This window comes from Eschrichtius robustus, chromosome 15, assembly GCF_028021215.1.
Source record: "Eschrichtius robustus isolate mEscRob2 chromosome 15, mEscRob2.pri, whole genome shotgun sequence".
Taxonomy (NCBI): Eukaryota; Metazoa; Chordata; class Mammalia; order Artiodactyla; family Eschrichtiidae; genus Eschrichtius; species Eschrichtius robustus.
The window spans coordinates 31,536,467-31,551,881 of NC_090838.1; the positions used below are offsets into that span (position 1 = coordinate 31,536,467).

General features: G+C 40.9%; 1 protein-coding gene across 1 annotated transcript in view; it reads left to right on the top strand.

Annotated features, from left to right (window-relative positions):
• The first annotated feature begins 7,213 nt into the window (after nucleotides 1–7,213).
• Nucleotides 7,214–15,415, top strand: part of GALM (galactose mutarotase) — a 52,427-nt gene continuing 44,225 nt past the window's right edge. Inside the window, exons 1-2 of the mRNA XM_068564313.1 lie at nucleotides 7,214–7,622; nucleotides 15,073–15,227. Coding sequence (XP_068420414.1) covers nucleotides 7,433–7,622; nucleotides 15,073–15,227 — 345 coding nt within the window. The 5' untranslated portion in view covers nucleotides 7,214–7,432. The remainder of the gene's footprint in view (nucleotides 7,623–15,072; nucleotides 15,228–15,415) is intronic.

The window sequence follows — 15,415 nt, forward strand, 5'->3', positions numbered from 1 at the left end:
GATATGTTTCCATATTATGAGGGATGGAGTTCAGATAAACTTGGAGAGCAATTCCTTGATCCACCTTGTCTTCAGACAAGGCAAAGATTAATGTGCTTCAGACTAGGCTAGGCTGGATCTAAGCTAACATTCTTTCTAGAATGTTGGTGGCTCTTGTCCTTTGAAAAACCAAAGGGAATTGAAAATGTTGAGAAAGGTTCCAGCAAGTTTGCGTCAGTACCACATTAGTCAAAAGACCAAGGCAAAAGTAAAACAAGAATAGATGTGAGGATGTGGCAACACCTGCTACTGAAAGCACTGACAAAATGTTGAAAGCTCTTCATGAGACACAGGTACTCTGATGTGTCAAAATATTCTAAATGCTTGAACTCTCTACAAGAATTCCCTGTGTAGTTATTTTTTTAAATTAATTTTTATTGGAGTATGGTTGCTTTACAATGTTGTGTTAGCCTCCACTGCACAACAAAATGAATCAGCCATACACATAACAGATATCACCTCCCTTTTGGACTTCCCTCCCATTTAGGTTACTGCAGTGCACTAGGTGAGTTCCCTGTGCTATACAGCATGTTCCCATCAGTTGTCAATTTTTTACATAGTATCAATAATGTATATGTGTCAATCCCAGTCTCCCAATTCCTCCCACCCCCCCCTTTCCCCCTTGGTATCCATACATTTGTTCTCTACGTCTGCGTCTCTATTTCTGCTTTGCAACTAAGATCATCTATACCATTTTTCTAGATTCCACATATGTGCGTTATTATACAATATTTGCTTTTCTCTTTCTGACTTACTTCACTCCGTATGACACTCTCCAAGTCCATCCACGTCTCTGCAAATGACCCAATTTCATTCCTTTTTATGGCTGAGTAATATTCCATTGTATATATGTACCACATCTTCTTTATCCATTCCTCTGTCAATGGACATTTAGGTTGCTTCCATGTCCTGGCTATTGTAAATAATGCTGCTACGAACATTGGGGTGCATGTGCTTTGTTTTGAATTATGGTTTTCTCAGGGTATATGCCCAGTAGTGGGATTGCTGGGTCATATGGTAGTTCTATTTTTAGTTTTTTAAGGAACCTCCATACAGTTTTCCATAGTGGCTGTATCAATTTACATTCCTCCCTGTGTAGTTATTTTTTATTTCCAACTTCTAACACTCTAATGACATTACTCTTTTTGGTGGACACACATTGTTTTTGCCTGAACAGCATCCATTTTCTCTTTGGGAATAGCATTCAGATTTTTCCTTGGGGAATTACCTTCCGCCTCCCACCCCCGGACTTTCCTAGTCCATATTGTTGGGTCAGCCTGACTCCACCCTACCAAGCAGCAGGTAATTGGTTCAGAAGAGCACATGACCAAGTGAGATTCAGTACTGGGACTTTTATTGATATTATTGGGAATGTGAAGTTTGATTTATTTTAAGATTGCCATCATAGGATAATATAAGCCTGGGGATGCTAGAAATCATATATAGAAAAAGCAGTCCTGAAAATAGGGCCAATACAGTGGAAACAGAACCAAGAGGAAGAGGAATACCAAGTCCTGCTGACATAGTTTTAACCCAGATCCAGCCATGCCTGAACATGCCTGAACATCTCTAGACTTTTCGGTATCTTTAGCCAATAAATTCCCTTTTTTGCCTAAGCCAGGCTTGAGGTGGTTTATACCTTCTAGAAATAAAAGAGTTTTGACTCTTGAAAGTATTGCTGTCACAAAAGATACCTAGAAGTTGCTATCTAGTCTGTATAAAAGGAAAGAATGTGCTCAGGCTAGCTGTGGCTCCAGAATTTATATAAATAGGTGCTACAATCAAGCCAGAGGTAATGGATGAGGGACTTGTTCTAAAGCTGCTTTACATAATTTTGCTTAAACATCTATTATTCATATCAAAGAATGAGGAGAAGAAAAGACCTACCCTCCAGGCCAGTCGCTTGCCACAACAACTGACTCAAGCTAAGAAAAGATCAATCAATAAGGTTTCCAGAGCTCTATGAAGGTCTAATCCATATCTGCCTCTCAGTGTTTACCAGAAGCATTTTGACATAGTGGAAAGTGCTCTGGGTTCAGATCCTAGCTGTACAACTTACCAAGCTAAATGATCCTGGACTAATGGCTCAAATTCTGGGAGATCTAGTTTGTTTTACAAATTTTTGTATTTGATATAAATGATGTATCTGCATCCTTCTGCCACTGATTTATTTCTCCCTTAACATCATAATTATGAAATTCATGCTTGAGGTCCTGTGGAGCCCTAGTGCATTCGTTCTCCTGTTATGTTATATTCCATTACATAGATCTACCACAATATATTTTTTTAAATATTTATTTATTTATTTATTTATTTATTTGTTTGTTTGTTTGTTTAGGCTCTGTCAGGTCTTAGTTGAAGCTCGGGTCTTTTGTTGCAGCGTGCGGGCTCTCAGTTGTGGTGCGTGGGCTTCTCTCTAGTTGTGGCTCACAGGCTCCAGAGCACGTGGGCTCAGTTGTTGCGGCGAGCGAGGGCTTAGTTGCCCTGGGGCATGTGGGATCTTAGTTCCCTGACCAGGGATAGAACCAGCGTCAGCTGCATTGCAAGACTGATTCTTAACCACTGGACCACCAGCGAAGTCCCCTACCACAATATTTTTACTCATTTTTCAATTGATGGACCTTAGGTTGTTTCCAAATTTTCATTCTTTTTTTTTTTTTTTTTAACCAAATTTTCATTCTTATGTGTACTACTGCCGTAATATTCTTATGCCTATATTCAAAAGATCATCTAGGGTGTATTCCAAGGAATATAATTGCTTGGTTATGCACAATTGCTGAGTTATATGCACTTTGACTCTACTAGATATTGACAAGTTGTCCTCCAGAGTTTTATCACTTGAGACTTTCACCAGCTTTGTAAAAGAGATGCCTCACATCCTTTCTAGCACTCAAACATTCATTCAACAAATATTTTTTTAGTGATCTACTAATCTGTTCTAGGTACTGGGATGCAGCAGTGAAATTTCCAGCTCTCTTGGAGCTTCATTTTCTTGGCAGGAGACATAATAACAAATAAAAAATGAATATATAATAGGTCCAGAGGTGACGAGTGCCTTGTTTCCAGAGTCTTTGGGTACCAAGGACTAGTTCTTCTCCTTGGGCCCTTCTTTACCTACAGTAAGTGAATACAATGCCCTCTTGAACCCAGTGTGACCTAATTCCAGAAACTGATGTTTTAAAACTTGCAATTACCGTAAAATTAGAAGATGAATATTTTACATTAGTGTGATGTTTTAGAATTCAGTTAGTGCTTTGGAATCCATGTTCTCAGTTGACCACAATTCTAGGCAGCATATAAGGAAGTAGTTAAATGCTCCTATCTCTGTAGTCAAGCAGCCCGGGATCAAATCTTGTTTTCCTGACTTACTAACCATGTGATCTTGAACAAGTTACTTAATCTCTCTAAGTCTCAATTTCTGTATAAGGTAACAGTGTCTGACTCATTGGGGTGCTTATCACGGTGCTCAGTAAATTTTTAGTACTTAATATTTACTAGTGATCAATTAACAATTGGATGGGTCAATCATGTGATATTATTCCCATTTCATAGATGAGGAAACTGAGGTCCAAAGTGGTTGAACAAATTGCCCAGACAGTAAGTTCTGTTGCCTCATGAACCTGGGTTTTCTGGCACCAGAACCAATTCTCCACTAGAAAATTGTATATATAAATGTATGATGTATTCGTTGAATAATTATTTATTGAGCATCTAAAATTGTCTGTCACTGTGCTTGGTGCTAGAGAATTCTAAAATATTCCCAATATGGCTGATCATCTTTGGGCAAGCCTGAAATTATAGCTATCTTGAGGCCAGTCCCAGTACTTTGTTTCATCTAGCATTGACCATGAATTGAATTTTGAAGATTTTACTGAAGTTTTTATGGAGGATAGAGATGAACATTATATCACTTTAGACTGTAAACATCTTGAAGGCAAAGATCATGTTTTACCTACCAGTGTACAACCAGCACTTAGCACAGTGCCTGGCATATACTTATTGACTATTTGATAAATGAACACGTCATACAGCAAAATTTAATCTGTCTTCCTCAGCAACTTCTCACCTGTCCCCATAATACCTTCCCCAGCAGCTCCTTCAAAATTGTTGATGAAATGGAGATGAATTGAACTGTGAAGAATCCTACCTCTCATGAACTTGACTGCATTCTCCCAAGTATGCCTGGCTTCCAGATACAAGTAGTTTTCATCTGAAACCAAATATAGTGTTGTTTGGGTTATAAAAAATATATAAGTCAAAAAATTGAGTCAGGGAGCCAATAGTTGAATAAACAATAACAACAACAAAATGTATTCATGGAAAGATAAGGGATGATCTAAGACAGTGCATACTGAGCACCTGATGAAGAGAACTGACAGTAAACATTATTGGAGTTCTGAGCAAGGAGAAAGGAAACAGAAGGGTGGTAATGTATCAACCTGACTGAAGAGAATCTATTCTAGGTCTCTTTATTGACAAACTGTGAGGTATTGTGAGTTGGTTTTATTATTATAGCTCAGAGAGTTTACTATTATTATATCTCAGAGAGTTTCCTCTGTGTAGCAGCCTGTCAATAGTTTAAGGTTTTGGAGACATCTTTATGGGCTTAGGGTCTAATGGGTCCTAGGAACAGCCCACCTGCAGTTTCTATGTAGAAAGAGGAGGCGGGGCCCAGGGAGCAAGGGCCTTGATTCCTCATTCCTGACTCTCCTAGCATTCAGCTTTGGGGACTAACCTCCAGCTGAGAAGAAAAACAGACCTTATTCTTGACCTGTCCACCCTGATGCCTCACTCTCTGGCTGAAAGAAAAGGTATCCACTTTAAGTAACTCCTCTTTGACTTAAATGTCACAGTTCCCACTCCCTTTGCCTCATAACCTCACCCTCAGCCCCTATCCCCCAAATAAAAGTAAATACCCCCTAAAATTTGACAATGCTTCATCCTCATCATTCTCAAGATTACTACCTTGCTTTTAACCCAATCCAACATTTGGGATGGAGAATATTTCCTTAGATTTCAGCTTCTTCTCCTCCTCCTCCTTCTTCTTCCTCTTCTTCTTCTTCTTCTTCTTTTTAAGTGCACATATATTCCTTTAAATTATCACTGTGAGATTAAGAAAATAAGATATTTTGGTAAGAAAAATCAAGATTTGTGCCTGACATCTGACTTAGCACAAAGTAGTCCTATTTGGGACAATATGTTAAACCCTTCAAAGCTAAAGGAAAATGAAATCAAGAAGTGTAGCTCTTAGAGAGACATCATGGTATGTTTCATTTTCCAACAAGCCAAGCTACAAGACACCCACTGGTGACACTTGGCTTTGGCCATCCAGATGCATTTATTTATTTCTGTGACAACAGGAGCTTGGCAGAACATTGAGAACTGGTGACTGAGAAAAGAAAATTCGGTCTTCCTGCTCACAGAAGAGATTCTAAGACATCCTTGCTAATACAGCATTGCAGAAAGGGCTTGTGTATGAATCAGCATACACATAAATGTTAAGTGGGCTGATGAGGGTGGCAGAGTTTATGGGAATTTCTGATGAAGCAGCACCAAAAGTGCCTATCTGTTATTGTATGAGTACAGTGCAGTCTATAATTTGACTTGTTTGGGTCTTTTTGTTATTATATGCTATGCTTCACTGAAGCTTGCTGCAAGCTCTCTTTTTCCTTTGCTATCAGAATTCCCCCGATTCATGAATGAGAATTGAGGCTTTGTGGCAAGAATGTTAAGTATTCCTTCAAACTACACAGACAGGGCTGAGAGACTGTTATGTTTTATTAGCATCTGATTCCAGGAATGGGATCCCAATTCTCCTAATTTCCTAGTCATAGATGCATTTTGGCTTTCACCACAGTCTAGTTGGATCCCCTATGAAATATCTAGGAACCAAATAAAAAGCAGTGTCAAGCAAAGATGAGTTGAGTATACAGGTGGTCAAATAAAACATGTCATCTGGCTTCCAGAATCCTCCCCCTTCCTAGGCCCAGTACTGTCTGGACAGATTTAGCAAAGAAATAACCCAGGCCCCTGTATTTTATCTGACAATCCTATTAAGGCTTTTGGTAGCTCTATCTTAGTCCTCTGCCATCAGAGGGAAAAAAAAATCTGAGATTAGCCATCAAAACCTGGAGCAATATTTCTCAAGGTCTGGTCCCAGATAAACTGCATAAGAATAACCTGAGGAACCTGTGAAAAAAGCAGATTCCTGAGTTTCACCCTAGACTCACAAAATCCATAATTCCAGGTATGGGCCTGGGGATATGCATTTTTAAAAATCTCTGTAGATAATTGTGACGCACATCAAAGCATAACTATTATTTATGACCTCTGTGTCTTTTCTCTTCTAGCAGTGCATACTTAAAGCCTTTTTTTTTTTTTTTTTGGCCACGCCCCACAGCATGCAAGATCTTAGTTCCCTGACCAGGGATCAAACCCACATCCCCTGCACTGGAAGCGCAGAGTCTTAGCCACTGGACTGCCAGGGAAGTCCCACTTGAAGCCTTTTTCTGCTTATGGAAAGTAGATAATAAAAGTACAGTATATGACATTAATGCGGACCTTAATAAATACTTATCCTTAATCCTTTCTTAAAGGAACTTTGGATTTCAGGAACAAGAAGGGGTATATACCCAAGGTCCTTTCCCGGTTCCCTGAAGAAAAGAAAGTCAGAGATTGCCTCCATATAAACTAGGCCCTAATCCATCTACACGTGACCCTGTCCAGGCTGTTGGCAGTGGCTCCAACAGAAACATGTTCAGAGTTGTTTGTGTGGGACAAACAGAATGGATCTTCAGTCAGTGTGCAGAGAAAACTGCAATTATTTACCCCTTCTCTAAATTACCTCTGTACTTCTTTCCGGTCTGGATCAAAGAGTTAACTTAAAAACCAAAATTTGCCCCCAACATTTCCTTCCCTCACTATTCCTAATTCTGATCTCTTCATTTTTCAGCGTTTTATCTGAAAGTTAGCCACCATTAATGAACAGATCATTGCATGTTGAGAACCTCGTGTCAGAGAAGGCAGTAGAGCCCTGCAGATTCAGGATTTGGGTTTAGAAAGACTACAGGCCCCAACATGCAATTTCACCTTCCAAAGACTACCATTCCCAACATGCAATGCAGTCAGCGTTAGTAAAGGAAAGGAACTAGCTGGAAATTGCCAGCCTGGCTGGAAACTTTGCCTGCGTGCCACCCTCAGGCAAAAGAATGATTTAGAAAGCTCCCAGAGGATATTTTTTGCAGGAGCGGATTTAGGAACTCCCTAAATCCAGGCAAGAAAAGGGAGGAGTCTGAGCCATGTCCCGCCCCTTCTCCAGTAAACTTCTGCCGCTCCAGGTTTGGCGGCGGGAGTTCGAAGGACCTGGAGGAGCTGCACACCCCTGGCTTTCCCCATGGTTTCGGTGACCAGAGCCGTTTTTGGAGACCTGCCCTTGGGGGCAGGGACGGTGGAGAAGTTCCAGCTGCAGTCAGACCAGCTGAGAGTAGACATCATCTCCTGGGGCTGCACCATCACGGCCCTGGAGGTTAAAGACAGGCAGGGCAGAGCCTCAGACTTGGTGCTCGGCTTTGCTGAGTTGGAAGGTGGGTTGAATTCCGCCCCGGGCTGCGGACGGGCCCCAGTTCCACCTGGCACACTGCCCCACACAGCTTGCTCGCGATGCAGGGATGCAGGGGAAGTACGGATCTTGTGACCATCAGGAGTACTTGGATCCGGCTAACTCACTGTGTTGCGATCCAGTGTTTGGAAATAGACAAAATGAATAGAAACTGCCGTAGGACTTGGCCTCTGTTTATACATTCAGGCTTTGTCTTAATTAAAAAGTCAGTTGAGGGTAAGATAAAACTCCAGCAACACTGGAGCGATCTTTGAACTGCCGGATCTTTGTAAGGGCGGGAGAGGAAAGTGCAGGCCTCTGCACTGAGAGGGGGTGTGGCCCCCTGCTCTTCCTCCTGCCCTTTCTGAAGAAGGAAAATGATCAAAGACGTGCGTCTTCTACTTTCTCCTTGATCAGATTCTCTTTGAGGTCTGGTTGTTTCAGAAATGCTCCATAAGGTAAGCTTAGTGGGTGCAGAAGCTTATCCGCTTTGGTCTGTGATCACCTCCTGGCTGATCAATAACTATGTGCTGAAAGAATGCGGAAGACCAACTTACTGTCGAGAAACGAGTCTCCTTATAGCTAGGGTGGACTTTGTTCTGTGGGAATCCGTAGACAATTAAGAACATGTATTAATTCCTGCATTCAAACACTGTTTTTTTGTTTGTTTTGTTTTGTTTTGTTTTTTAATCAGTCATCAATTTTATACACATCAGTGTATACATGTCAATCCCAATCGCCCAATTCAGCACACCACCATCCCCACCCCACCGCGGTTTTCCCCCCTTGGTGTCCATACATTTGTTCTCTACATCTGTGTCTCAACTTCTGCCCTGCAGACCGGTTCATCTGTACCATTTTTCTAGGTTCCACATACATGCGTTAATATACGATATTTGTTTTTCTCTTTCTGACTTACTTCACTCTGTATGACAGTCTCTAGATCCATCCACATCTCAACAAATGACTCAATTTCGTTCCTTTTTATGGCTGAGTAATATTCCATTGTATATATGTACCACGTCTGCTTTATCCATTCGTCTGTTGATGGGCATTTAGGTTGCTTCCATGACCTGGCTATTGTAAATAGTGCTGCAATGAACATTGGGGTGCATGTGTCTTTTTGAATTATGGTTTTCTCTGGGTATATGCCCAGTAGTGGGATTGCTGGGTCATATGGTAATTCTATTTTTAGTTTTTTAAGGAACCTCCGTATTGTTCTCCATAGTGGCTGTATCAATTTACATTCCCACCAACAGTGCAAGAGGGTTCCTTTTTCTCCACACCCTCTCCAGCATTTGTTGTTTGTAGATTTTCTGATGATGCCCATTCTAACTGGTGTGACGTGATACCTCATTGTAGTTTTGATTTGCATTTCTCTAATAATTAGTGATGTTGAGCATCTTTTCATGTGCTTCTTGGCCATCTGTATGTCTTCTTTGGAGAAATGTCTATTTAGGTCTTCTGCCCATTTTTGGATTGGGTTGTTTGTTTCTTTAATATTGAGCTGATCAAACACTGTTGATCCAACTGTCTCATTCAATGAGACAGGTCCCCATCCTCATGCAGCTTGCAGTGTAGATGTGGAGATAGACCTTAGCCAAATAATTGCATACATAAATAACTCACACTGCAGTTTGATTGGGGCAAAAGATAATGTACATAGTGCTTGCTATCTCTTGGCACACGCAAGTAGCTAGACAGAAAATGAGGTCGAAATAAAGTTAGCAAAGGGCAACTGATTGAGAATTAATCCTCTCTGCTCAGTGGTAGGGGCATGGGCAAAATCTGTTAAGAGGAGGCTTGAGATTTTCCTTTAGGTGTCTGTTTTTCTGTCTGTTTGGTTCTTTAGATATGTAACATAGCTCATGGTTGGAGGTCAAGAAAACTGAGAGTATTGGTTTTCCCTTAGGAGGATAAAATTGGCTCCTCATTTCCTTAGCAAAATGTATTATAAAAATATTTCTGAGGATCCTATTCCTTGCCCTCTGGTTGGTTGTCTTTAGCTCCTTTGGAGCCTCCACAGCTTGGCTTGGAGAAGGAGGTAGGTAACCTTCAGCAGAATTTCTTTGGTGATTTCAGCGAGTCTATTATAGGAGACTCACTGGTAGGAAGGTGCAGGGGCTGGGGAAAATCAGCTCCACTTCCCCTTGCTCTCCACGTCCCCTTCTACTTCTGGGGGTGGTGTTCCTATCTTCTGTCTTCAGAGTCAGAAAGCAAGAGAGTTGACAAATGACAAAAGAGGATTCTTTAGAATCACTTTTGCTGAGTCACCTCTCTCTGTTAGTAGCATAACCATTTGCTAGGCTGAACCAGAATCACAAAGAGATAACTTGACTGGTGCAAAATTGCCCAGTGGAGTCCAAGGAGAATTGGATAGATAACCTAGAATTTCTGAGCCAGTAAAGCGCTGGAGTTGATAAGCAATGAGCATCTGCTTTTATCACCCCATTTCCATCTCTGCTTTATCACCATTCAGGAGGTAACTACCCTCCCCCTACCCTCCTCCCACTCATACACACACTCACTTCTTACTAATTTTAGTTCTCATATAAGAGTCACATGGCCCTTAAAGCACAAGGCATCTTTGTGGAATTCATATGAAACATGTGCCACGATGATGTGGCACCTGGGAAGCACCAGTTTCTTAGCAGGCATAGAAGTGCCTATTTTGTGAGGGCAATAATACAATCGTCTCTGTGAGTCTATGAATCTTGTGGGAGTCTAGGTAGAAGAAAGTATTATCCCCAAATGTTCTTAAAAGGGAGAAAAAAAATAGACCCCCCTCAGATTACAATGATCTAGCTTGTATTGACTGTATTGTTCCCCATGTTATTAACATCTCTTGAGAAAGTTAAATAGCATTCTCTTATCAGGATGTGTCACAGGCACCACAAAATGCCAGGTCGAATCAAAGCATCTAAAGTATTCTAGGTGCTGGGAATTCCCTGGTGATCCAGTGGTTAGGACTCCAAGCTTCCACTGCAGGGAGCACAGGTTCCATCCCTGGTCGTGGAATTAAGATCCGGCAAGCCACGTGGCGTGGCCAAAAAAAAAAAGTAAAGTATTCTAGGTGCTAGATAAAGATAGACATTTTCAATCCTATGCTAGAATTTAGATAATTTAATTTTTTATTTAAAAAGGGGAGCAAGCTATTTTCAAAAGATAAAGAAGCATTTAGAATATGAAGTAAGGCTTTCTGATATGTTCAGCCATCTTCGAGGTTGAACTTCATACGTGTCATTACAGGAAGTATAACTGCCTCAATCAGAATTGTGTGAAATGGCAGTCTGCTACTATTTTGATCAATTCTAGTGTATTAAAACCCATGTTAAGAAACTGGCGACAGAGGATGTCTTTAAGAAGGGACTCTGGGTAGCTGGGGTACAGGGATAGGAAGGAGGCTAGATTTTCACTGTACAGTCTTTTAGAACGTCTGAGTATGTAAGTATTATATAAACAAACTGAGGCAAATAATTTAAAGCAATAAGATGTGACAGAGTGAGTAAGGGGTTATCTTCACATTACCATGTTCCAAAAATGTTTTGAGCCAAGGTGAAGAGCTAAGCATGGATAATTCCATGAGACATGGTCCTTTTGTAATTGCCAGGTTAGATGTGAACTACCTCTAATTTCCCAGATAGATTTTATAAACTACTTGGCTGATGGCCATGACTGGAGGTCAGAATAGTTCAAATTCTCCCTAGGAAAATGAGATCTTTCTTCTGTAGAATTCTAAAGAGGTAAATCATGTGATCTTTTAGTTATGGGCTAGAAAAATCAGTAATGCCTCCTGTGAAGTATTTTTTCTGCCATTTTTTGTATTGAAAATATTTTTTAATGTTTTTCATCTGCATGTCCCACCTGCAGTCATTATGACTTCTTTCAAAACCTGTGATGAAGATATTTGCTTATAAGCCAGAGGTGTAAATAACCTACCCAGGCAATCAATGCGATTCCTTCCCCTTCATCTTCCGCCCAGTCGCCACCAACACCCAGCTATTACTGCCATGAGAGCCATTATGGAAAGCTTAGAAAAAAATAAACTTAGTGTTTTTAGAAAACCTGAGTTTATAAGAGGGAGTGGGAGGAAAAGAGACCAGTTTAGAGGTTGCAGTTTAATATTGCAGATGCCCAAGTGTGTCCTTGTAGGAGCTTTCAGGATTCCTAGTTTAAAATCTCTGCTTTGTCCCTTAAAGCTGTGTGACCTTGGGCAAGTTATTTAACCTCTCTAGATCTCACTTGAACCAAATGGTTTCCTCACTTGAACCAAATGGATTAAAGTGCTGTTGGCTGTGATCATGTCTGACTATAGTGAACAATTAATCGTTTTAATCTCCTCTCCTTCCTTTGCCCCCAAATATCTTCCCTCTTACTCCTTGAACTTTTTTATTTCACTTTGTTAACTGTGCACAAAATGGCACGGAGATTCCTCTGGGACAACCAGCAGCCATCTAAAAATATATAAAATATTTGGGATGCTTAAAGTGCTTGCCAGTTAAACTAGTGTTTATTTTCCTTAGAAAGCCGAAAGAAAGTCACTCAGGTGTGGAGTTTTTGACTGAGAATGCTGAGTGATTTTATTTGAGATTTGGGGCACTCGTGCTAAAGTTTGGGCTGTCTGAGGTGGGTGTCATAGCTGGGATCCTTGGGATATTTGAGGAGTGGACAGGGCCCTACCCCGTGGTTAAGCATTTATTAATATATTCTGGCCAGTCCCTTGCCCAGAAAAAGGGACAAACTTTTTCTCTACCCTTTATCCTACATCAGCAACTGACTTGACTGAATCAGCATTCATGGCTTGACCTAGAAACTTTGCCCTTTTTCATGGAAAACAGTATTTTCTGCATTTCAAAAGCAAGCTTTTTAGTCCTAATCAGAATTTGGGGACTGTCACGTTCTGTAATTCTGATTTGATTTAAAAGCTTAGTAACATGTGAAAAGAGTATAAAATCCATGTGTTCTGAAGAGTTTCTCAGAGACAGTTGAGAGCAGTGGTTTCTGCTGTCCTTATGGTTTAATCCTTAAAAACTCTTCATCTAAACCAAGGGCTTCTTACCTCCATGGGCTTATTAATTGTTGCCAGAAAGCGGTCCCTTCTTAGGGAATTCTTGCAAGCCCATGAGGCAGCAACCTTGCTGTTGAATTCGTCCTTGTCTCTGATGCCAAGCATGTGGCTGGCAGAGAGTAGGGGCTTGGTGTACCCTTGTTGAATGAATCAATGTAGGAGTCAAAAAGAGATATAGCCAAACAATGTTTGAACAAAAATTCTGCTTTTCTTCACATTTTTGAGCTCCCGATTAGCAAATGAAATTATATGTCATCAGGGAAATGCAAATGAAAACAACATTGAGACCTATTATTATTTATTTTTATTTATTTATTTTTTTGGCCATGCTGCGCGGCTTGTGGGATCTTAGTTCCCTGACCAGGGATGGAACACACGCCCTCAGCAGGGAAAGCGCGGAGTCCTAACCACTGGACCACCAGGGAAGTCCTAGAGACTCCTTTTTGTTACTCAATGTAAGGGGTTTTAAAGCTACAGCTTCAGAGAGGAAGGTGGGGAGAGAGGTGGAAGCTGGTGGAGACTCAGCCTTGCCTGTGCTGAGAGATGGTGGTAAGGTCAATTAACCAGAAGGCCATGTGCTCTCCAAATAATGTGATGCTTAAGAACATGTACTCAGGAGCCAGACTGCCTGGGTTCAAACCCTGATTCTGCCACTAACTAGCTGTGTGTTTTGGGCCAAGTTACTTAACCTTCTGTCCTCAATTTCCATGCCGGTAAAACGAGAGTAATAATACTGCCTACCTTATAGCAGTATTCTGAGGATGAAATGATTTAAATGTAGAGCACTTAGAAAGTGGCTGAGACTTAGGAAGCGGTCAATAACTGTTAGCTCTTGTGAGAGCCTATGCGCAGGACCCTGAGGACCTGCAGATTGGCAAGGAAGTGAACCAGGGAAGACCTGGAAGAGAGTGATTAATGTTTCACTTATGCCCAACCAGTTGAGTAATGGGAACGTGTGACCTATAACTGGCCCAGTAGGTTCAGGGCCCATATCCTGAGAGCCCCTCCAGCCATAGTAAAAAGAGTTCATGCACTTGAATCACATACTCTTCTGACCCACAGTAGGTGTGATGGATACAGAGTACCACATGAAGGGGGGATGGAGTTCCAAGGACAACTGAGTGAAAAATAGAGCAGAAAGTAATCTTAGCGATAATACAAAAAAATGAACTACCTCCAAACCTTAATCTCTGCCATGATGATCTAAACTAAAAGATTATAGCAGAGAGAAACTTAAAGACAAGGAAGTTACTGTAATATGCCCATGCATAACGTTGTAAGTACAAGGACACTGGCTACACCACTCTTTATGGCCCCGCCCCTCCCCGCCCCCACCCAGAAAAGCCCAACAACAGTTTATGCTCATCAGCATGCCATATCCCCATCAAAAGGGATATGGTAGATGGATATGGAGTCACATGGAATGATCTGAAGACATTTGATAAATGAAAAGTTGCAGAACAATATGTGTAGTTTGTCTCTTTATGTAGAATATGTGTGTGTTCGTGTATTTGTTTGTGCTTATATGTACTTAATTTAAAAAACAAAAACAAGCAATTGGAAGTGTATATCCCAGACTGTTAGCAGTGATTATCAGTGGGAAGGAGAGGAGTTGAGAAGTGAAGGATGGTTTTCATGTTTTACTCTTTATTAAGCTTGCCAGATTTAACAAATAAAAATGTAGGACACCCACCTAAATTTGAGTTTGAGATAAACCATAAATATGTTTTATGTGAATGTCCCATGTATTCTAATAATATGGACATACTTACACTAAAAAGTTATTCACTGTTTATCTGAAATTCAGATTTAACAGGTGTCCTGTGTTTCCTCCAGCAAGGCTACTCTATATACTTGGGTATTTAATGCTCATTAAAGGAAATTTTCATGTACTAATTGTATGATTTTTTAAAAAAAAGAAGCATAAGATAGTTTCTTTTCAAGACTACACAAAAATATAATTTTTAGTTAAGAAAGTTGGCCTAGAAGCAAATTACAGAGCAACATGTATATGAAGACTTCAGTTTTATAAGAAGAAAAGCATATGCACACATATACTAAAAGATGGAAAGGTATACATACATAGATATACATAAGAATACTAACAGTTCTCTCTAGTGATGAGATCAGGATGATTTAAGTTTCTTCTTTGTGCTTTAGAAAGCTCTTTTAAAATGTTTGGAAAGAACATGAATTGCTTTTGGAAAGGGAAAAGGTCATGTGTAAAGAACACCATTTTTCCTCGCTTCCCTGTGGACGCAGATATGCCCAAGTTGCAGCTGCCCTCAGAAGGAAGTGGTGGGCAGTGGTGTGAGCCTTGTCTTTGGTTTAAAGTTTTAAAAAACACCATCATCCCACATCCTTGCAGGGTACCTCCAAAAGCAGCCCTACTTTGGAGCAGTGGTTGGCAGGGTGGCCAACCGAATTGCCAAAGGAACATTCATGTTGGACGGGAAGGAGTATCAGCTGGCCATTAACAACGGGCCCAACAGCCTGCATGGAGGAGTCAGAGGGTTTGATAAGGTGAGTTGGGGGCATCGGACAAGAGTCCTCACCTGGCACACTTCACTGAGTACCTTCAAGCATACCTTCTATTTGCCAGGCACAACCCTAGGCCCTAGAGCAAATGCATGGTAAGGTGATGCAGGAAAGAGGCTGCTCCCACGGTTTGGGGGAGCAGATGTGCCTGCTGTGTCCAGGAGCCACCCTTC